The sequence below is a fragment of the Rhinoraja longicauda genome, chromosome 4, assembly GCF_053455715.1.
Source record: "Rhinoraja longicauda isolate Sanriku21f chromosome 4, sRhiLon1.1, whole genome shotgun sequence".
Taxonomy (NCBI): domain Eukaryota; kingdom Metazoa; phylum Chordata; class Chondrichthyes; order Rajiformes; family Arhynchobatidae; genus Rhinoraja; species Rhinoraja longicauda.
The window spans coordinates 84,636,863-84,660,057 of NC_135956.1; the positions used below are offsets into that span (position 1 = coordinate 84,636,863).

The 23,195-nt window shown below is 41.2% G+C and overlaps 1 protein-coding gene across 1 annotated transcript in view; it reads left to right on the forward strand.

Annotated features, from left to right (window-relative positions):
- mib1 (MIB E3 ubiquitin protein ligase 1) overlaps positions 1-23,195 on the forward strand; it is a 125,711-nt gene that overhangs the window by 41,137 nt on the left and 61,379 nt on the right. Inside the window, exons 8-12 of the mRNA XM_078398243.1 lie at positions 155-299; positions 2,318-2,451; positions 3,087-3,194; positions 15,086-15,283; positions 16,869-17,020. Of these exons, the coding sequence (XP_078254369.1) occupies positions 155-299; positions 2,318-2,451; positions 3,087-3,194; positions 15,086-15,283; positions 16,869-17,020 (737 nt within the window). The remainder of the gene's footprint in view (positions 1-154; positions 300-2,317; positions 2,452-3,086; positions 3,195-15,085; positions 15,284-16,868; positions 17,021-23,195) is intronic.

Here is a 23,195-nt window from a genome sequence, read left to right on the forward strand (position 1 = left end):
GCATACTTATCCAATATGTTGTCAAAAAGTGGAATATGATTAAATTTACAATGTCTCGGGTTCTTGGTTTTTGAAACATGTGTGTCATCTATCCACCTTTGACGGTCCCATCAATTGCAGGACATGTTACGTTTTTTGTTTTGTTTCAATGCAGACTTTGGGGAAAGTTGGGCGTGTGCAGCAGATTTACTCTGACAGCGATCTGAAAGTAGAAGTATGTGGGACATCTTGGACTTACAACCCTGCTGCTGTTACTAAAGTAGCATCGGCTGGATCTGCTGTGAGCAATGCTTCTGGTGGTAGGTATAAGCTTCAGAACAAATGTTACTTGTTTTTATCTCTTGTTCACTGTTACTTTTTTTGCATTTTGTTCGCTCCCTTTCAGCCAAGATTGCAAGTTGATACCTCAATTAACATACATCACAAGTAATCGGAACGTCAATTGTGGGAATAGCATGAAAGCCTTGTGCAGCAGGTTTAGGCCACAGCTTAAAGACTGTGTGCGTCTTTTGTGACCATACGATAGGAAGGATGTGATTGTGTGGGAAGGGTGCAGAGGAGATTCACCAGATGTTTCCTGTGATGCAATGGTTAAGTTTTAAGGAGAGACAGGACAGGTTGGGTTTCTTTTCCTTGTAGCAGAGGAGGTGAAGGAGGAACCATGTTGAGGTATGGTTTTATGGTGAGTATTGTTTTGGAGTGGATCTGAGATGGTTGAGGTTTGCCGACCAGACACCGCTCCAATTCCATTTTTAAATTCACCGACGGTACCAAAATTGTTGGACGAATTACGGGTAATGATGAGTTGGAGTATAGAAGGGAGATAGACACAAAAAGCTGGAGCAACTCAGCGGGTCAGACAGCATCTGTGGAGAAAAGGAATATGCAATGTTTTGGGTCAAAACCCTTCTTTAGACTGAGAGTCAGGTGAAAGGGAAACAAGAAATAGACGGTGATATGGAGAGATATAGAACAAATGAATGAATGAAAGATATGCAAAAAAGTAATAATGATCAAGGAAACGGCCCGTTGTAGAATGCAGGCAAGGTGACAACAACAATTATATAGACAACTATATAGACAATGAAACTCAACAGGACGACAGTGAAACTAGTACGACGACTAGGGTGGGGGAGGGGAGGAGAGAGAGGGGATGCAAGGATTACTCTGTTAGAGAAATCCATATTTGTACCGCTGGGTTGTAAGCTGCCCAAGCTAAATATGAAGTGTTTTAGATTTTTTTTTAGATTTGGAGATACAGCGCGGAAACAGGCCCTTCAGCCCACCGAGTCCGCGCTGCCCAGCGATCCCTGCACATTAACACTATCCTGCACACACTAGGGGCAATTTTTACATATTACCCAGTCAATTAACCTACATACCTGTACGTCTTTGGAGTGTGGGAGGAAACCGAAGATCTCGGAGAAAACCCACGCAAGTCACGGGGAGAACGTACAAACTCCGTACAGACGGCGCCCGTAGTCAGGATCGAACCTGAGTCCGGCGCTGCATTCGCTGTAAGGCAACAACTCTACTGCCGCGCCACCGTGCCACCCACGTTTGCTGTTCCTCCAATGTGTTTTTTCGCCCATAGTAAAGATAAGGGAACGAGGGTCAGGAAAATGGAAGTCAATAAAGAGACGAAGGGCGTGTGAGGTATTTTTGACATAGGTCGGGAGGGATTGGACCGGGGGGACCAGGGAGATTGGGGGGGGGGGGGTGTTATTGGAGGAGATCACGAGTTATTTGGATGCTCCTGACCTCGAGAAAGTTTGTTACAAGAAAGGTTGCTTGGGTTCGAGATCCCTTTTACCTTTTGGAATAGATAACGCTGAGTTGAGATTTAAGTGGTGTATGTATATCAGTTTGAGAAACCTAGACAGGTGAGCTTCCTGGCTGACTGGGCAATGGAAGCAGAAGGCTTGAAGTACCAAGGTGGGGTACTTGATGTGTCATTGCCTACGTATCTACAGGCGGAGAGCTGGAAGATCACATTACTTTCAATACTATTGTCGTCTGTTTCCCAACCTACACTGGTTTACTGTATTTGATTGCTGAGTTCCAGTGTGATGGATGTTCTCATTTAGTCTCTATTCTGCATTTGACTGATAACACCTCACAATTTATTACCAGTCTTGGCCTTTGAGCAACATTTTTCCTTTATCTGGTGCAAGTCATCCTCACCCAAGCTGCTGATTTTCAACTCTTGAACTATGTCAAGAGAAAGTGAACAAGTGAAATTGACAAGTTTGTTTGGTTAGAGTGGAGGTTTAATGCTGTGATTCATTATTTTATCCACAATATTTTGTTTCATCAGAGCGTTTGTCCCAACTATTGAAAAAACTATTTGAAACACAAGAATCGGGAGACATCAATGAAGAACTAGTTAAAGCTGCAGCCAATGGTGATGTTGCAAAAGTGGAAGAAATAATGGCACGGCCAGATGTTGATGTGAGTGCTTACAGTGTGTGTATTTCTGCCAGCATACTGATGTATTTTTGTAGAAATTAAGATGGAAAAAAAATTATATAGTGTATTGACAAGTCAGTATTCCGAATGGCTCTGCTTTTGTACATTTTCAGATTTGTATTCCTTGCCTCTAAGTTATTAAATCCAGCAATTACAGTTCTCTGATATAAACTTGGATTGTTGCATGGACAAATTTCCTAGTGGGGCATTTAACCATAACCCCACTGGTGACTGATGTGACTGCAGTTGATAAAATGCAGTTCTTTTACTGGCAGGTTTCATACTGTCAAGCTCACAAGGTTTTAACTGGTAATAAAACTAATGACTGTTTGAAGGACATTGCTGACATTGAATGATTATATTGACCATATTAAAATTCATTTTCTGAATATTTTATAAAATACTAATTTTGCATTATCCAGAAATAACTTGACAAGGAAATGGATTTCTCAATTTCAAGTTTTCAACAGTTCGTTCAGCTGCTCCTTTTAGAGCTGTACATATATATCTCAGTGCGATTTGTGTTGAAAATTTGCCAAGATAGAAGTGTTAATTTAGAATATCAATGGAACAGTGTTTATTGACTTGAATGATGTTTTATTTTCTCAATCGTGCAGGTGAATGGTCAGTGTGCAGGACACACTGCAATGCAGGCAGCTAGCCAGAATGGACATGTGGATGTCCTGAAGCTTCTCCTCAAACACAACGTTGACTTGGAAATTGAGGTCAGTTTATTTGGATGATATAAATATTCTCGGATAGAAAAGTATTCATTGTATTCTAGCAAGGACCAGAAAGTTAGTTCCCGAAATTAACTGCTGTGTGGTGGATGGGTACTGGTGGTACAGGATATTGTATTGGTTCCTTGCTCTAAAAACTAAGACATGAGCACAAAAAATCAATGGAGACACGAAAAATTGCAGATGCTGGAATCTTGAGCAAATCATGGCGGAAGAACTCAGCAGGTCAGGCAATGTCTGTGGACAATGTTTTGGGTTGGGATTCTTTTTAGTCTGAAGACGTGGTGGGGAGAAAGTTGTACAAATGAGATAGGGGCAAGCCACAACGAAGCCTCGAGGGCAGTGGTGTAGAACAGAGGAATCCAGAAGTACAGGCACAGTTCCTGAAAGTGGTGTCACAGGTAGGTAGGGTGATCAATAAGATCTTCAGTACATTGGCCTACAGAGTTTTGAGTATAGATGTTGGGGTGCTATTGTTACAGTTGTACAACACGTTAGTGAGGCCGCATGTGGAGTATTGTGTCAGGTTTGATTACCCTTCTATAGGAAGTATTGTGGCGCGTCGATAGAGGCCCGAAATAAAGGCAAGGAGCCAGGTATTTCGGGGACGTTATGTTTTATTATACCTCGGTTATCAGACGGGTCGAGTCTGCCGGAATGGCTTCGCGCCCAAAACCTTGTCCTTATATACATGGTACCGGACCGCCTCCCTGGACTGGTCCATTCCCGTGCCGAGGGGTCGGTGGTAGTATGGCCCGACCCTTGGGAGCCGCCACAGGACCCCCCCCCAGAACCGGAGGCACGAAAGGCACTGGTGGTCGCACAACCCGACCGGACCGCGTATGGTAATCGGTCGACAGAGGGGCCGGCGGAGGCACAGTTGGAGCGACAGGTGGTGGGTCCCGGAAGGGTGGGCGACCTCATGGCCGAGGCTGGGCAACCCGCACCGGTTGGTCGATGTCTAAGTGGGCCGGCTTCAGGCAGTCAATTGACACGGCCTCCGGCTGGCCCCCCATGTCCAAGACAAGGGTTGTCTGTCCATGCTCCAGCACCCGGTACGGGCCCTCATACGGCCTCTGGAGTGGCGTCCGGTGGGCGTCACGGCGCAGGAACACCTTGTCCTTATATACATGGTACCGGACCGCCTCCCTGGACTGGTCCATTCCCGTGCCGAGGGGTCGGTAGTAGTATGGCCCGACCCTTGGGAGCCGCCACAGTATGTTGTTAAGCTGGCAAGAATGCGGGCAAGATTTATGTGGATGTTTCCAGGAACTGTAGGGTCAGAACTGTCGGGCGAGGTTGGGCAGGCTAGGACTTTATTCCTTGAAGCGCAGGAAGCTGAGGAGTGATCTTGCAGAGGTGTATAAAATCATTGGGTTAATAGTTAGGGTGAATGCATAAAGTCTTTTATACAGAGTAGAGGAATCAGAGTAGAGGCACCAGATGATATAGGTTTAAGGTGAGTGGGAGAAGATTTAATCGGAATCTGAAGGTGATGGATAACATGGAATGAATGCCTGGGGAAGTAGTTGCGGCAAGTAGTATAACAACATTTAAAAGGTGTTTCATGATAGGAAGCAGAGGGTAGTGGTGGAATGCTCTTTTTTCAGATAGGAAGCCTGTGACTAGTGGTGTGCCTCAGGGATCTACGCTAGGCCCAATGCTGTTTGCCATCGATATCAACCATTTGGATGAGAATGTACAAGGCATTAGTAGTAAACTTACAGATAGCAGTAAAATCGTTGGTATAGTAAACGGTGGAGATGGCTATCAAGAATTACAACGCAATCTTGATCATCCAGGCTAAGGAATAGCTAATGGAGTTTAATTCAGATAACTGTATGATGTTGCACTTTGGGAAATCAAACCCGGACAGGACCTTTGCAATGAATAGTAGGGCCTTGGAAAATGTTGCAGAGCCGAAGATTCAAGTACATGTACCTAGTTCCCTGAAAGTGGTGTCACAGGTAGAAAGGGTGCTGAAGAACCCTATTGGCACACTAGTTTTCCCACCCATCAGTCATGGAATGGAGTAATGAAGTTGGGATGTTGTGTTACAATTGTACATAACTACCCCCACTTGTTCATTTTTGGCCATGCCGCTGTAGGAAAATTCCATTAAGCAGGAAAGATTTACGAGAGTGTTGCTGGGACTCGAGAGACAGAGCTATTGTGAAAGCTTGTGCGTTCTCAGACTTTATTCCATGAAGCGTGGGAGGCTAAGCATGATCTAAGTTGTATAAAATCATGAGGGGAATAGATGGGGTGCATGTGCAGTCTTTTTCTCAGATTAGGGGAATCAAAAGCCAGAGGCATAGCTTTAAGATGAAAGAGAAAATATTCAATAGGAATCAAAGGAGCAACTTTATCACACAGGGTGGTGGGTATATATACACCAGACTACCAGAGGAAGTAGTCGAGCCACCTAATAACAACATTCAAAAGACATTTTGACATTTGCACAGATAAATGGATCGGAAAGGTTTAAAGGGATACGGGCCCAACATGGGTAAATGGAGCTTGCAGAGATGGGGCAACCTGATCAGCCTGGACAAGTGGGCCCAAAGGACCTGTTTCCATGCTCGATGACTATGACAACTGGCAGGCCTGTAACACAATCCCCTCTAAAGTGATTTTTTTCCCCCCCCCTTATTTTTCTAAATTCTACAATTTTTTGAGGATGTGACAAGTAAAATGGATGAAGGGGAACCAGTGGATGTAGTGTATCTAGACTTTCAGAAAACCTTTGATAAGGTCCCGCACGGGAGATTGGTGAGCAAAATTAGAGCACATGGTATTGGCGGTAGAGTGGTGACATGGATGGAGAATTGGTTGGCAGACAGGAAGCAAAGAGGAGGAGTAAACGGGACCTTTTCAGAATGGCAGGCAGTGGCGAGTGGAGTGCCGCAAGGCTCGGTGTTGGGGCCACAACTATTTACCATATATATTAATGATTTGGATGAAGGAATTAGAAGTGACACTAGCAAATTTGCAGATGACGCGAAGCTGGGTGGCAGTGTGAACTGCGAAGAGGATGTTAGGAGGTTGCAGGGTGACCTGGACAGGTTGAGTGAGTGGGCAGATGCGTGGCAGATGCAGTATAACGTAGATAAATGTGAGGTTATCCACTTTGGCGGCAAAAACAAGGAGGCAGATTATTATCTCAATGGTGTCAGGCTAGGTAAGGGGGAAGTGCAGCGAGACCTGGGTGTCCTTGTACACCAGTCACTGAAAGTTGGCGTGCAGGTACAGCAGGCAGTGAAGAGAGCTGTTGGCATGTTGGCCTTCATAATGAGAGGATTTCGGTATAGGAGTAAAGAAGTTCTTCTGCAGTTGTATAGGGCCCTGGTAAGACCACATCTGGAGTATTGTGTACAGTTTTGGTCTCCTAATTTGAGGAAGGGCATCCTTGTAATTGAGGCAGTGCAGCGTAGGTTCACGAGATTGATCCCTGGGATGGTGGGACTGTCATATGAGGAAAGATTGAAAAGACTAAGCTTGTATTCACTGGCGTTTAGAAGGATGAGAGTGGATCTTATAGAGATTTATAAAAGGACTGGACAAGCTAGATGCAGGAAAAATGTTCCCAGAACCAGGGGCCACAGTCTTAGAATAAAGGGGAGGCCATTTAAAACTGAGGTGCAAAGGAACTTTTTCACCCAGCGAGTTGTGAATTTGTGGAATTCTCTGCCACAGAGGGCAGTGGAGGTCAAATCACTGGATGAATTTAAGAGCGAGTTAGACAGAGCTCTGGGGGCTAGTGGAATCAAGGGATATGGGGAGAAGTTGGGCACGGGTTACTGATTGTGGATGATCAGCCATGATCACAATGAATGGCCTCCTCCTGCACCTATTTTCTATGTTTCTATGTAATTAAGCCGCACTTGAAGATACCCTAATAATATCTCCTTCGAGCACTGCTGTTATGACCTCGCTGATCAAAAAAGCAACCTTCTCTCTTCTCTTACATGCATCTCCATACGCTGGAATATTTAGCTGCCAGTCCTGCCCTTCTCAGCCATGTTTCTGTTATAGCTAAAATATTGCATGTTATTCTGAAAAAACTCACAGTAAAATGGAAGTTACCACTCATTCGCCCATTTATTATGTGGAAATTTGAGATAGATTGTTCGACCTGTCCAAATTATTGGCTAGCTTAACATTTGTTAAGATCGCTTCGAAGTAAGTAATGTGTCGAGTAAATTCGAGCCTCAACCTAACTTTAACATGATGGCATTTATTGAGGCTAGTCAGCCAGATAGTCATGAGCAGGAGATAAAAAAATCCACATTGTCCAGTTATATTTTGCTGTCATTACAAAGCATAGCACTGGCTGAGATTTAAAGCTGCCCACCGACTATGGGCTTCCAAGGGTAGCTTATTGTCATTTGGCATCAAATGCAGCACATTGAGCTCTGCATGGGGATCTGTGTAAACAGGGCAGATTACAACATGCCTGCTGAAAAAAATCAAATTAAAGATTCCCTCACTGAGTAAACAAATTATTGGTTTTAATGTAATTTAGAATTATAAAATATGCTCTGAAATTCTGGTTGTGAAATATCTGAGGGTGGTGATGGTGGGCGAAAGATGAAATTATGAAATAAATAAAACAAAGGTAAAACACAAAAAAACATTTTAATTGTTCTTTAAAATCTTCAATAATATATATTTGTAGATAGGTTGGTGAGTAAGTTTGCAAATTACACCAAAATTGTGAGAAATTGCAGACTAAGGAATGCTGTCAGAAGATGCAGCGGGATATTGATCAGCTGCAGAAATGGGCAGAGAAATGGCAGATTGGGAGTTTAACCTGAGCAAGTGCCATGTGTTGCACTTTGGGAGGTTGATTGTAAGGAGAATTTATGCAGTTAATGGCAAGACCCTAAACAGCATTGAAATGCAGAATGATCTTGAAGTCCAGATCCATTGCTCACTAAAGGTGGCAGTGCAAGTGGATAAAGAAGGCATATGGTATGCTTGCCCCCATTGTTAGGGGCATTGAATATAAGAGTCAAGAAGCTACGATGTCGCTTTATAGGACTTTGGTTAGGTTGTATTTGGAGTGTATTTGGTGGGACTGTCATATGAGGAAAGGTTGTAAAGACTAGGCTTGTATTCACTGGAGTTTAGAAGGATGAGAGGGGGTCTTATAGAGATATATAAAATTATAAAAGGACTGGACAAGCTAGATGCAGGAAAAATGTTCCCAATGTTGGGCGGGTCCAGAACCATGTCTTAGAATAAAGGGGAGGCCATTTAAAACTGAGGTGAGACGGAACCTTTTCACCCAGAGAGTTGGAAATTTGTGGAATTCTCTGCCACAGAGGGCAATGAAGGCCAAATCACTGGATGGATTTAAGAGAGAGTTAGATAGAGCTCTAGGGGCTAATGGAATCTAGGGATATGGGGAGAATGCAGGCACGGGATTGTGGATGTTCAGCCATGATCACAATGAATGGCGGTGCTGGCGCGAAGGGCCAAATGCCCTCCTCCTGCACCTATTTTCTATGTTTCTATGAGTATTGTGTGCAGTTCAGGTCATTCCATTACTGGAAAGATGTGGAGGGTTTGGAGAGGGTACAGAGGAGGTTTATCGGAATGCTGCCTGGATTAGAGGGTTTCAGCTACAAGGAGAGGTTGGATAAAGTTGGATTGTTTTCTCTGGAACGTTGCTGTTTGATCGAAGGATATAAAACTATGAGAGACAGAGATAGGTAGACAGTCGGGACCTTTATTCCAGGGTGGGAATGCCCAACATTAGAGGGTGAAAGAAGGATGGTTTTATGGAGATGTGCGGGGCAAGTCTTTTTTTTTTTTTACACAGAGTGGTGAGGGCCTGGAATGCATTGCAGATATGATAGTGGCATTAAGAAGCTTTGTACATGTCAGTGGCACATGTCAGTGCGCAGAATAGAGGGATATGGGTCATGTATCGGCAGATTAGATGTGTTTAACTGGCCATCATGTTCGGCACAGATGTTGTGGCTGAAGGACCTATTCCTTTGTTTTACTGTTCTTTGCTCAATGTAATTAAAATCTGAATATGGGGATTTAATGTAAATTGATGTTTATTGCTGGCAGTAATGGACCCTGATCTTTACACTTATGGACCCTGATCTTTCCTGGCTTGTTTCACGGGTATCTGGAGGGTAAATACATAGAAACATAGAAAATAGGTGCAGGAGTAGGCCATTTGCCCTTCGAGCCTGCACCGCCATTCAATATGATCATGGCTGATCATCCAACTCAGTATCCCGTACCTGCCTTCTCTCCATACCCCCGATCCCTTTAGCCACAAGGGCCACATCTAACTCCCTCTTAAATATAGCCAATGAACTGGCCTCAACTACCTTCTGTGGCAGAGAATTCCACAGATTCACCACGCTCTGTGTGAAAAAAAACTTTCTCATCTCGGTCCTAAAAGACTTCCCCCTTATCCTTAAACTGTGACCCCTTGTTCTGGACTTCCCCAACATCGGGAACAATCTTCCTGCATCTAGCCTGTCCAACCCCTTAAGAATTTTGTAAGTTTCTATAAGATCCCCCCTCAATCTTCTAAATTCCAGCGAGTACAAGCCGAGTCTATCCAGTCTTTCTTCATATGAAAGTCCTGCCATCCCAGGATACAATCTGGTGAACCTTCTCTGTACTCCCTCTATGGCAAGAATGTCTTTCCTCACATTAAGAGACCAAAACTGTACGCAATACAACACTGTGATATGTGTCAGTGCCATGTATTCCAATGTTGTGTCTTACACCAAAGTATCATTGAAAGGGAAAGTAAATCAGACAACAAAGGACTGCATGATTTTTAGATATAGAAAATAGGCTTCAATGTACTTCCTAAAGAACATTGTTATTATGTCAAATCCAGACCAATGTCTTTTGGAAAAAATAGTAATTAAAAATGTGCCAGACTTGGAGGCTAATAAACCTCAAGGAGCCAATGATTAACATCCTGGAGTTTTAAAGTTGCTGGCTATGGCGATAGTGGAAGCTCTGGTTATCGTCTAACAAAATTCAGTAGAATCTGGAAATATATTCCTGTGAATTGAAAGGTACTAATAATGACCCTGCTATTTTAAAGGTTAGGGTTAGGTTTCAAAGGTCTTTTATTATCACGTGTGCCAATTGAGGTACAGTGATATATGAATTACTATATAGCCATACTAAAAAAAAAGCAACAAGACACACAGCTACATAAAAGTTAACATAAATATCCACCACACCGGATTCCTCACTGTGATGGAAGGCAATAAAGTCCAATCTTCCCTCTTTATTCTCGTGCGGTTGGGGCGATCGAAGCTCCCGAAGTCGGTCTCTAATCAGGGACCTTGAGCTCCATGATGTTAAAGTCCGCAGGTTCCCGCAGGTTGGAGCTCCCAAATCGATCTCCAGCAAGTGGCAGCCAACTCCACGATGTTAGGCCGCAGTATGGACGGAGATACGATACGGAAAAAAATCGCATCTCCGTCGAGGTAAGAGATTTAAAAAGTTTCCCCCAATCCCCCTCCCCCCAACCCCCACATAAAACAAGCTAAAGAACTCTAAAACATGCATTTAACACATACTATTAAAACAACAAAGAAGGAAGGGACAGACAGACAGACTGTGGATGAGGCAGCCATTGCTGGCGCCACCCGGTAATTGCTGACCTGCTAACTTAACATCAATAGTAGGGAGAATGCTGGAATTGACCATGAAGGATATAAATACAAAACACGTGGAAATAATAACATGCTTGAGCAGACCCAGTATAAATGTGTGCAAGGGAAATTATGTTTAATTACTATTCTGGTGGTGTTTGAGGATATGAAAATAATAAATAATTGGAAACCGGTGTTTGTAATTTCTCCCTTATTTGTGGATTGAAAATTGGTTGTGGGACAGTAAACAAAGAGTAGGATGGGGAGGGGGGGGGGACAATTTGAGGTAAATGTTACAGTTCAAGTTTGCTGATGATACTAAACAATATGAAATTGTTAGGATGGAGGAGAATGTGTAAAGCGGCTGAAGGCTAAGAAACAAGTTGAGTAAGAAGATGAGTACATGGCAGATGGAATACAATGTGGAAAAATATTAAAGCATGAGAAAATAATGTGATTGTAAATGGTGGCTGATTGGGTGGGGTTGATATTCAACAGGACCGAGGTGTGCACGTACATAAATCATTTATGGCCAACATGCAGATACAGCATCAGGAAAGCAAATGATAAGTTTTTATTTGAGAGGCTTTGAATACAGAAGTAAGGTAGTCTTAATTGCACTTGTGCAATGCCTTGTTGAGACTGCAGCTGAAGTACTGAACAGATTTGCTCTCATTGCCCAACAATGATTATCTTGCCTTAAAGAGAATGCAATGGAGAATCAGCAGACCAATCTCAAGGTAGTTGATTTTGCGAATTTGGGAGCCGGCAAGTAGATGAGGACTTTATTTTCTGGAGATTTAGAAAAACGAGAGGGGATCCAAGGACTCTTTTATAAAATTATAATGGGATAAGGTGCAAGGAGGGTGTCTCGGATGGTTGAAAAGTCCAACCGGGACTGTCTGCTTAGGACTGAGATGAGGAGCAACTTCTTCACCGAGAGGGTGGTGAATTGTTGGAATTCTTTATATTAAACAGTTGTAGCGGCTCAGTTTAGTTCATGGATAACGGAGATCAATAGGATTTCTAGATATAAGGGAATCGAGATTACGGATAGCGTAGAAAAATATCATGAAGCTGAAAGGATGTCATTCTGGCTTGGAGATCAGTCACCAGTGATGCTCTGCAGCTATCAGTGAGGGGATCTCTGTTGTTTGATATATGTAAATGCTTTTTGATGAAAATGTGGATGGGTTGGTTAGTAAATTTGTAGATGACACAAAAATTGCTGGAGTTGTGGACAATGAAAAAGGCTATCAGAGGAAACATAGATTAGTTGCAGATTTGGATGGAGAAGAGGCAGATCTGTCTGAAGAAGGGTCTCGACCCGAAACGTCACCCATTCCTTCTCTCCCGAGATGCTGCCTGACCTGCTGAGTTACTCCAGCATTTTGTGAATAAATCGATTTGTACCAGCATCTGCAGTTATTTTCTTATACTACAGATCGCGTTTGATCCAGACAAGTGTGAGGTGTTGCACTTTGGGAATGTACAGACACTCCCCAACATATGTAAGGGTTTCGATCTGTAAACCCTTGTGTAAGTGAGATTTTGTGCAAGTCAGAATCACCCTAAAACTAGGTAGAAGCAAATAAATACAGATGGTGCTTAATACACAATGACACAAGGTGCTGGAGTAACTCAGTGGATCAAGCAACATCTCTGCAGAACATGGATAGGTTGACGATTTGGATCGGGACCCTTCTTAAGACTAATTCAATGTGCTGAGTTATTCCAGCATTTTGTGTAGTTTCACCTTAAAAATAGGCGCCAATGCTGCTGGTATGCGCCAGCGAGCCCTTCGTCGCCAGCTGCCACACCGTGCAGTTGATGCGGCTGTTGTGGTTCACGTTGTAGCCCCTGGCCCACAGCGATTTCACTGCCCTTTTTGTTAAAATACAAATTATGTTAGAACAGTACAGCACAGGACAGGTCCTTTGACCCACAATGTCTGTGCCGAATGTGATGCCTAGACCATCACTTATTTACCTGCACATAATAATAATAATAATAATAATACATTTATTTTATATAGCGCTTATCAAGATACTCAAAGACGCTTTACAGAGCAAACAAGACATAAAAACAAACAAACAAACAAACAAAAGATTTGTCCACATAACCCATGTAATACATTTCCTGTGTGGGAAAGAACTGCAGATGCTGGTTTAAATTGAAGGTAAACACAAAATGCTGGAGTAACTCAGTGGTATAGGCAGCATCTCTGGAGAGAAGGAATGGGTGACCTTTTGGGTGCTGATTGTCCCGCTGAGTTACTCCAGCATTTTGTGTCTACCTTTAGTACATTCCCTGCATATCCATGTGCCTATCCAAAAGTCTTTTAAATCCCACTAACGTTTCTGCTTCAACCACCACCATCCCCAGCACTCGCCACCCGCTTTGTATAAGACCTTACTTACCCTGCACATGTCTTTTAAGCTTTGCCCTTCTCAACTTTAAGCTATGCCCTCTAGTATTTGATTTTTCCATCCTGCTAAACGATTCTGACTGTCTACCCTATCAATGTCTCTCATAATTTCTCATACTTCTATCGGGTCTCCCTGCAACCTCCGATGTTCCAGAGAAAACAATTCCAAGTTTGACTGACCTCTCCTTGTGGCTAATACCCCCTAATGCGACATAATTCTGGTAAACCTCGCCTATATTCTTTCCAAAGCCTCCGCATCTTATAATGGGGCAACCAGAAGTGGACACAATTCTCACTTGCAGCTTAACCATTTAATAAAAATGCATCATAACTTCCTGATTCTTATACTCGATGTCCTGACCTTTGAAAGCAAACATACCATATGCTGCCTTTACCACTCTTCCTGAAAGTGGCAACACTGGTAGATAGTTATGGACTAGGACCCCAAGGTCTCCCTCTACATTGATGCTGTTAAGGGTCATTCTATTAATTGTATATCAGGTATATCCCATTAGATCCTCGGGGATTTATCCACCTTAATGTTTTCAAAAGTCCAAAAACCACCCCCTCTGTAATCTCAAACTGTTCTTGCATATTAATTTTGTTCACATTGATCTCACTGTCCTCCATGTCTTGCTTGGTGAATACAGATGCAAAGTATTTGTTTAGTACCTCACCTACATCTCCAGACTCCAAACACAAATTCCCTCCTTTATCCTTGAGCAATCCTACCTTCTCCCTCATTATCCTCTAGTTTTATCCTCTTGGTATAAAAAGCTTTGGGAGTTTTTTTAATCCTGTCTCAGTTATAATATAGTCACCCTCTGCTAAAGCTGCAGTTTGTTGCAAATAGAGTCATGAATAATCTGAACCCTAATGCTTTGCGTTTGGCCCATCTGCCCAAGATGGTAATACATCTTCATGCCCAGAAAACATATTCAAGGTGATGACTCTATTTTTATGAGATTCTATTCATAATCCTATTTAAAACAACAAAATCTCTTTGGATTGGTCCAACCTGGTCTATTGTCTTTCTTCATCTGTTGTTCCACTGTTAACTTTATTCTGAAATCATTTTTTTTTCTGTGATTGGCTAAATCTACTCAATATATTTACTTTTTTAGTTTAATTTATCTGTTTAATCAATAAAGCTAACAGGTTATGGAATGGTACTATATTTTTCTTTTCATATGGCTGATTTGTATTGATTCAGACATTTCTCTAATGCATTACCCAAATTCCTCCTTTTACCGTAATCCTTGCCAGATTTGATCCACAGTCTGTTTTGTGGAGGTGATAATGTGCATCATTAATTACCCAATTATTTCCATACGCACTTGAGCTTTCTGCAAATTTTCTTATTTATTTCAAGCATGTTGGTAGTCTTTTTATGAATACCTCATATACTTGTGTCATCGGTTGAACCTCGAAATAAAACAAATGCAAAAAGAGTACTAAACTTTTGGCTTAATTCATTTCCCTTTCTGTGACTGAGGCATTGATTTGTGATAAACTAACTGGGTGTATTGCAGAGATCCAGGTGCGTGTTTTTAGTTTTTCATTTAACATCCATTGAAAGCAAACGTATCCATCCAGGAACATCTTGAGGATGTTTGTATTTTAGTCAGTGTTGTGCAGGTGACTAGGTGTTTCCTGTTGGAAGTGTTGGCAATGAACTCCGAAATGGTTAAATGCACTGTGATTGAAGAATGGTGTATTACCAAATCGTGTTATTAAAAAAAATGTTTGCAGTACAGTAAATAGCTTCTTCACAATATTTATAAAAATGTCTATTGAAGGATAAAGATGGGGACCGAGCTGTTCACCACGCATCATTTGGGGATGAAGGAGCAGTTATTGATGTTTTACACAGAGGAGGAGCCGATCTAAATGCTCGGAATAAACGGAGACAGACTCCATTGCACATTGCTGTAAATAAAGGTCATTTGCAAGTTGTCAAGACTTTACTAGATCTTGGATGCCACCCAAGCCTCCAGGTAAGAAATGTATTGTATTGCTTAAGTGTTTTATTTTATTATTTCATATTTCAGATACAGCGTGGAAACAGGCCTTTTCGGCCCACCAAGTCCGCACCGCCCAGCGATCCCCGCACACTAACACTATCCTACACCCACTAGGGACAATTTTTACATTTACCCAGTCAATTAACCTACATACCTGTACGTCTAGGAAACCGAAGATCTCGGAGAAAACCCACGCAGGTCACGGGGAGAACGTACAAACTCCTTACAGTACAGCGCCCGTAGTCAGGATCGAACCTGAGTCTCCGGCGCTGCATTCGCTGTAAAGCAGCAACTCTACCGCTGCGCTACCGTGCCGCCCAACTGTTCAAATGGATGTGTAAAAGATTTGCTGTGTACCATTTTTGGTTCACACCTCTTGGCATTTATTGTTGAGTTGATACGGTTGGTCATTAATTCTAAAACTAATGTTGATTTTAAACAAAATGAAATCCATTTTAAGTAAGTTTTTTTACAAAAGCTCTAAATGTCATTAATTATGGCATGGTTATCTTTTAAAGAATACTCCATATACCCATGTCAATGGCTGAACCCCGAAATAGAACATACATTTTGCAAAAGGGTAATATACCATATGTGGTTTAAATGTGGCTAAAATAAAATGGCAATGATTGTGGCGAGTAATAACCATATAACCATATAACAACTACAGCACGGAAACAGGCCCGTTCGGCCCTACCAGTCCACGCCGACCACTCTCTGACCTAGTCTCATCTACCTGCTCTCAGACCATAACCCTCCAATCCCCTCTCATCCATATACCGATCCAATTTACTCTTAAATAATAAAATCGAGCCTGCCTCCACCACTTCCACCGGAAGCTCATTCCATACAGCCACCACCCTCTGAGTAAAGAAATTACCCCTCGCGTCACCCCTAAATAATATCTACAGGGTGAGAAATTAAAAATTAAATTCTGTATAAACATAAATATTGTTTAATCCTCATGTAAGGGGTTAGATTTTCCCATCTTTTTACATTGTAATGAATAGTAAGTATATTTAATTCACTTTACACACTTTTTAAGAATACAATTTTCTTAGTTTTTACTTCAGTTTTTACTTCATTTTCACCAAGCAATCTCAATATAAATTTAATGTTCTTGGCAACTTGTGGAGTTTATTTTCTAGTTTTTAATCACACCAAATATTTTCATGATACTTACAGAGAAACATCATGCGATATGTTGACAATTTGTTTTGAATTAGTTCATCGTAAAACTTTTTTTATGGTTTGGGGAATATTATGAACAAAATATCATTTGATATATTTGGCACTATTATTTTGGAAAACTGCTGTTAAATTCAAGTGATTTTGGTCAGTAAATTTTCAGTAGTGCTGTTCTTAAACATGTGGTTCCAAACATTTTTTAATACATTTTGATATTTGTTTTTATGAGGAAAGACATAACGGCCTAGATTAATAACACTTTGAAGTACCCTTAGAAAATAATATCTTTACATCAATTGAATTTATTTCTCTACAAGCTTGTTTCTTTCTCGTCCTTTACGACATTCATAATGCATTATTATTTTTGCAGGACTCTGAAGGTGACACACCTCTTCACGATGCAATAAGCAAAAAACGGGATGATATGCTGTCTGTGCTGCTTGAATCAGGTGCAGATGTAACAATCACCAACAACAATGGTTTCAATGCTCTCCATCATGCAGCCCTGCGAGGAAACCCCAGGTATGGCTATTCTTATTGATTGCTAATTAGAGATTCTGCACATTTCAGAATTGGTAGCCATGTCTTTTCATGATGCGAAAATCTCAATTTGTTCTGCCATACTGATCATAAAACATTAAAATATTGCAGCTGTGTTGACTTTTAATTTTCAATTGTGGCTTTTTTTGTATATCTTTTTGAACGGTCCAAATGCAGAATTTTTAATATGCCATCTACTTGTGACAAATGAATAGCTATTCAAATTACAGCAAAAAGTAAATGGTATTTATAAAAACATTTGCAATGCAGTACAACGTTGGTGGATTGGCTCAACATTACTCTTCTACCCAGGACAATATATAATGCCAGTTTGGAGCAGCACAGAGGAATTACTATATTTTTTGTTGTAATTTTTGAAATGAAATATCAAACTAAGGTTTTGTATCCAATACTTTGGACTGATTTTCTGTTAGCCATAAGATAAATGAAGCTCGCTGCTGCCCTCAAAGTTTCTCGCAAAGATCGTTAAGTCTCTGGAACATGTGCTTTTCCTTTCTGTTGACTGCGATTGGTCATTAGTTCAAGAAAAATCTCTTGTTTTGGGGCAATATTGTCTTCAATGAGCACATTGAAAAAATGTAAGATTGAACGATTCTTGTAAAGAGGAAAAAAAATCCTATTTCGTTCAAAAATATTTAAACAAGTTAGCAAGAGCAAAGATTGGAAGTATGATATCATTCTCATTAAATATGAAAAGAGTTTTAAAATCTTGGAATAATTCAGAGAATGAGAATCTTCACATTTTTTAGATTCTGATATTGAAATAAAGTCAAGCTTCATTAAAAAAAGAACTGTAGCGTTTGCATAGTTTTTGTGTAATCTGAAGTTCTTATCAGTCCATTGCAGTCTTAAGTTACTCTGGTAAATCAAAAGAAATCGCGCTCAGCATCGCTGACAGCGGCTTCTGGATTTCTTCAGGGATGCATGATAGTACACAGATTCTCATGCCCAGGGTAGGGGAATCCAGAACCAGAGGACATATGTTTAAGTTGAGGGGAGAAAGATTTAATAGGAACCTGAGCGGTCACTTTATCGCACAAAGGGTGCTGGGTGTATGAGAAGAGCTGCTGGAGGAGGTAGTTGTGGCAGGTACTTTCACAACGTTTAGGAAACATTTAGACAGGTACATGGATAGGACACATTTAGAAGGATATGGGCCAAATGCAGGCAGATGGGGCTATTGTAGATGGGACATGTTGGGCGGTGTGGGCAAGTTGGGCAGAAAGGCTGGTTTCCACCTTGTAAGAAACTATGACTATATATGATGAAGGTGGAAAGTGGTTAGGATTGATGATGCTATTCTGGAGTCATAAAGATGTCAAAAGGGATTTGATAAGAATGTGATTCCCAAGATCTAATGTAGACTTGACTGGCCAAATTACTTCCTTGTGTGCTGTGACCATGTCATAAGTCAATTGTGTTTTATTGTCCAAACAGAACAATTAAATTCTTTCTTGCTACAGGACAACAGATATGTAAATGTAAACACCATAATAAACAAAAAAGTTAAATATATACAAAAACAAGCACACAGTAACAATGCTGCCAAGTCTATGTTGTTCAGAGCTTAGTTGGAGGTTTTAGTGTTTAATAGCTTAATAGTTGTTGGGGGAAAAAACAGCTCTTGAACCTGGACGTTAGAGTTTTCGGGCTCCTACACCACCTTCCCGATGGCAGGAGTAAAATGTAAGTCTAGCCAGAGTGGTGTGAGTCTCTGATGATGCTGGTTCAATATATAATGTACAATGTCCATCTTCAACAAAAATCCCCACATATGGTACTTCTGCAGTTGATTAACTTAACTGGACTTGCCACAACTGCTTTTTGTGGAATCAAAGATCAGAGGTTGTTTACCTGATTCCAAGATTCTTTTCCAGCCATAAGGAAGGAATGTGATTAGAGCATTTGCCATGGTGAATGGCATCTCAACAAAACTTACTGTGTCTTGTACACTATCCCTATATGCATTGTAGAAACTCACCAAGGCTTGATACCAAAATTACGATCTTTGCTAAATGCCTGTGGGTGGTGAGCATTGGGGCAACCACTTTTGTTGTGCTCCCCTCCAATTCATATGATCTAATTTGAAGATTCTTGATCCCAAAGCACACATCCTGAAGTGTACATCCTGAAGTATTCTGCGTTTCAAAAATGCAGTTTGCCACCATTCTAAGACTAGTTGGTGTGCAAAATATTGGTGATACCAATGGTGCTCATATTCTACAAAAAAATAAAAAAATAATGTTTAATGCCTTTGAACTGGAACAACAGTATTAAAGATGGACTTTTGTTTTTAGAACTGCAAAGGGATAATGAAAGATTATTTGCAAATTAGTGTCAAGGGATATTTTCAGAATCTTGGGAGAATGAGTTTATCTAAAATTGCTTTAAATTAATATAAAAATGTATAGAAAGACACAGCCACATGATTAGAATAGATAGATCCAATTGGATGTTTAACTCGAGTCAAATGAGCAATATGACCTAAATCTGTGTTTTAAATTTAATGAACTGAATTGTGCTATCTGGATATTTAATCCATGGGGAACTGCTGGCATGTAGCTGTTCCTTGTCAAGTTCTGGAAAAGTCAGGATTAGAAAATCATTAGACCTGTTGAGCAAGGTTAACATGTTTTTTTGGAAGGAAAATTGTGTTTTCTAAATTTTCTTTTATTCTTTGCTTGAGTCTGTATCAAACAGGGTTGGATAAAGGTGAACTAAGAGATGTAGGCTACTTGGAGTTGCAGAGGCATTTGATAAGGTGGCATGTAAAAGGCCATCAGAAAAATAGGTGCAGGAGTAGACCATTTGGCCCTTCGAGCCACTAATCATCTAAAATTAGTACCCCGTTCCTGCTTTTTCAAGATATCCCCTGATTCCTTTAGCCCTAAGAGCTAAATCCAACTATCTCTGGAAAACATACAGTGCCTTCTGTGGCAGAGAATTCCACAGATTCGCAACTCTCTGAGTGAAAAAGTTTGTTCTCATCTCAGTCCTAAATGGCCTACCCCTTATTCTTAAACTGTGACCCCTAGTTCTGGATTCCCCCAACATGGGGAACATTTTTCCTGCATCTAGCCTGTCCAATCCTTTAAGAATTTTATATGTTTCTATGAGATCTCCTCTCATCCTTCTCAATTCCAGTGAATACAAGCCCAGTCGACACATTCTTTCATCATATGTCAGTCCCGCCATCCCGGGAATTAACTTGGTGAACCTGCGCTGCACTCCCTCAATACCAATAATGTCCTTGCTCAAATTAGATCAAAATTGCACATAATACTCCAGGTGCAGTCTCACCAAGGCACTGTACAATTGCTTTAGGACCTCCTTGCTCCTAAACTCAAATCATCTCGCAATGAAGGCCAACAAGCTTTCTTCACTGCCTGCTGTACCTGCATGCTTACTTTCAGTGACTGATGTGCAAGCACACCCAGATCTCATTGTACCTCCCCTTTTCCTAATCTGAACCATTCAGAGAATAATCTGCCATCCTGTTCTTGCCACCAAAGTGGATAACTTTACATTTATCCACATTCTACTGCATCTGCCCACTCACCCAACCTATCCAAGTCACCCTGCCGTCTCATAGCATCCTCCTCGCAACTCACACTGCCACACAGCTTTTGTGTCGTCTGCAAACTTCGAGATGTCACATTTAATTCCCCCTTCTAAATTGTTCATATATATTGTAAATAACTGGGGTCCCAACACCGAGTCTTGTGGCACCCCACTAGTCACTGCCTGCCATTCTGCAAAGGACCCGTTAATTCCGACTCTTTGCTTCCTGTCTGCCAACCAGTTCTCTATCCATGTCAATACCCTATCCCCAATACCATGTGCTCCAATTTTGCACACTATCTCTTGTGTGGGACCTTGTCAAAAGCTTTTTGAAAGTCCAGATACACCATATTCACTGGTTCTCCCTTATCCATTCTACTTGTTACATCCTCAAAAAATTCCAGAATATTAGTCAAGCATGATTTCCCCTTCTTAAATCTATGCTGACTTTGACCGATGTTACCACTGCTTTCCAAATGCACTATTATAACATCGTTAATAATTGACTCGAGCATCTTCCCCACTACCGATGTAAGGCTAACTGGTCTACTACAATCCCCTGTTTTCTCTCTCCCTCCTTTCTTAAAAAATGGAGTTACATTGGCTACCATCCAGCCCACAGGAACTAATCCAGAGTCGAGAGAACATTGGAAAATGATCACCAATGCATCCATGATTTCTCGGGCCACCTCCTTGAGTACTCTGGGATGCAGACCATCAGGCCCTTGGGATTTATTGCCTTCAGTCCCAACAGTTTACCTAACACAATTTCCTGACTAATCTGGATTCCCTTCATTTCCTCACTCCCACTAGATCCTCAGTCCTCTAGTATTTCTGGAAGATTGTTTGTGTCTTCCTTAGTGAAGACAGAACCAAAGTACTCATTTAACTGTTCTGCCATTTCCTTGTTTCCCCATTGTAAATTCACCTGTCTCTGACTGTAAGAAACCTACATTTGTCTTCACTAATCTTTTCCTTTTTGCATATCTAAAGAAGCTTTTACAGTCAGTTTTTATATTCCCCGCAAGCTTTCTTTCGTGCTCTTTTTTCCCCCTTCTTAATTTAACCCCTTTGTCCTCTTCTGAGTTCTAAATTTCTCCCAACCCTCTGATTTGCTGCTTCCTCTGGCCAAATCTTTGAAGCATGCCTCTTCCTTGGATTTAACACAATCCTTGGTTTCCCTCGTTAGCCACGGTTGAGCCACCTTCCCTGTTTTTTTTTCTCCAGACAGGGATGAACATTTTTTGGAGTTCATCCAAGCGGTCTTTAAATCTTTGCCATTGCATCTCCACCGTCAACCCTTTAAGTATTGCACGGGATAAGTACTTGGTTGCAATATGTTGACATGTTTAGGGAGGTGCTAACTAACTGAAAACAGAGTCAGGATAAATGGGTCATATTTTGTTTGCCAGTCAGTAAATAATGGACCAGACAGGGAATAGTGCTGAGTCTTAACTATTTGCTGTAACAAAATTTGATTGTGATACAAAACTAGATGGACAGCAAGTTGTAGGGGGACACTGAGCCTTAAAAGAATATTGATATATTAAGTAGTGTAGGAAAATAGCTGCAGATGCTGGTACAAATCGAAGGTATCACAAAATGCTGGAGTAACTCAGCAGGTCAGGCAGCATCTAGGAGAGAGGGAATGGGAATTGATATATTAAGTAAGTGGGTAAGATGGTGGCAAATAGAATATATTCTGTGAAAATGTTTGATAATCCAATTTGGAAGAAATAATGATAAAATAATATTATTTAGGGCAAGAGAATGATGTGAGAAAGTGGGCATCCTAGTCCACAAAACAAAAACATTAGCATGCAGATGTGGAAAGCCAGTGGGAACCTAACAGCACATTGGCCTTTTGGGGCATGGAATATAATAGCTAGAAGTATTGGTGAAATCGTTTTGCTGATATTTAAGGAAGAATAACATTTCTTAGGAACCAGCGCAGAGAAGATTCACTATGTTGAATCCTGGGAGGAGTTGATGTATGAGAAAAGGTTGAATTGGTTGGGAATGTGCACATTTGAGTGTAGAAGAATATGGGGTGATTGTATTGAAACACAAGATTTTAAGGGGATTTGACAGGGTGGGTGCTTTTGTGTGCATATTTTTTTATTTTTTTTTATTTTCTTTAATATCTACAGCCGGAAACAGGCCTTTTCGGCCCTCCAAGTCCGTGCCGCCCAGCGATCCCCGTACATTAACACTATCCTACACCCACTAGGGACAATTTTTACATTTACCCAGCCAATTAACCTACATACCTGAAGAAGGGTCTCGACCCGAAACGTCACCCATTTCTTCTCTCCCGAGATGCTGCCTGACCTGCTGAGTTACTCCAGCATTTTGTGAATAAACCTACATACCTGTACGTCTTTGGAGTATTAAATTATTGCTAACAGAAGGTATACCCTGGAACTTCATTGCACCATATAGCTATTGCTCGATAGCTTAATTCCACATTTAGGAAAGCTTCTGACCCAATGTTAATCTTGCAAACATATCACACTGACTTCATGCTTGTTTTTCAATATATACTTTTATTAAAGTTATATAATAAAAGTCACTC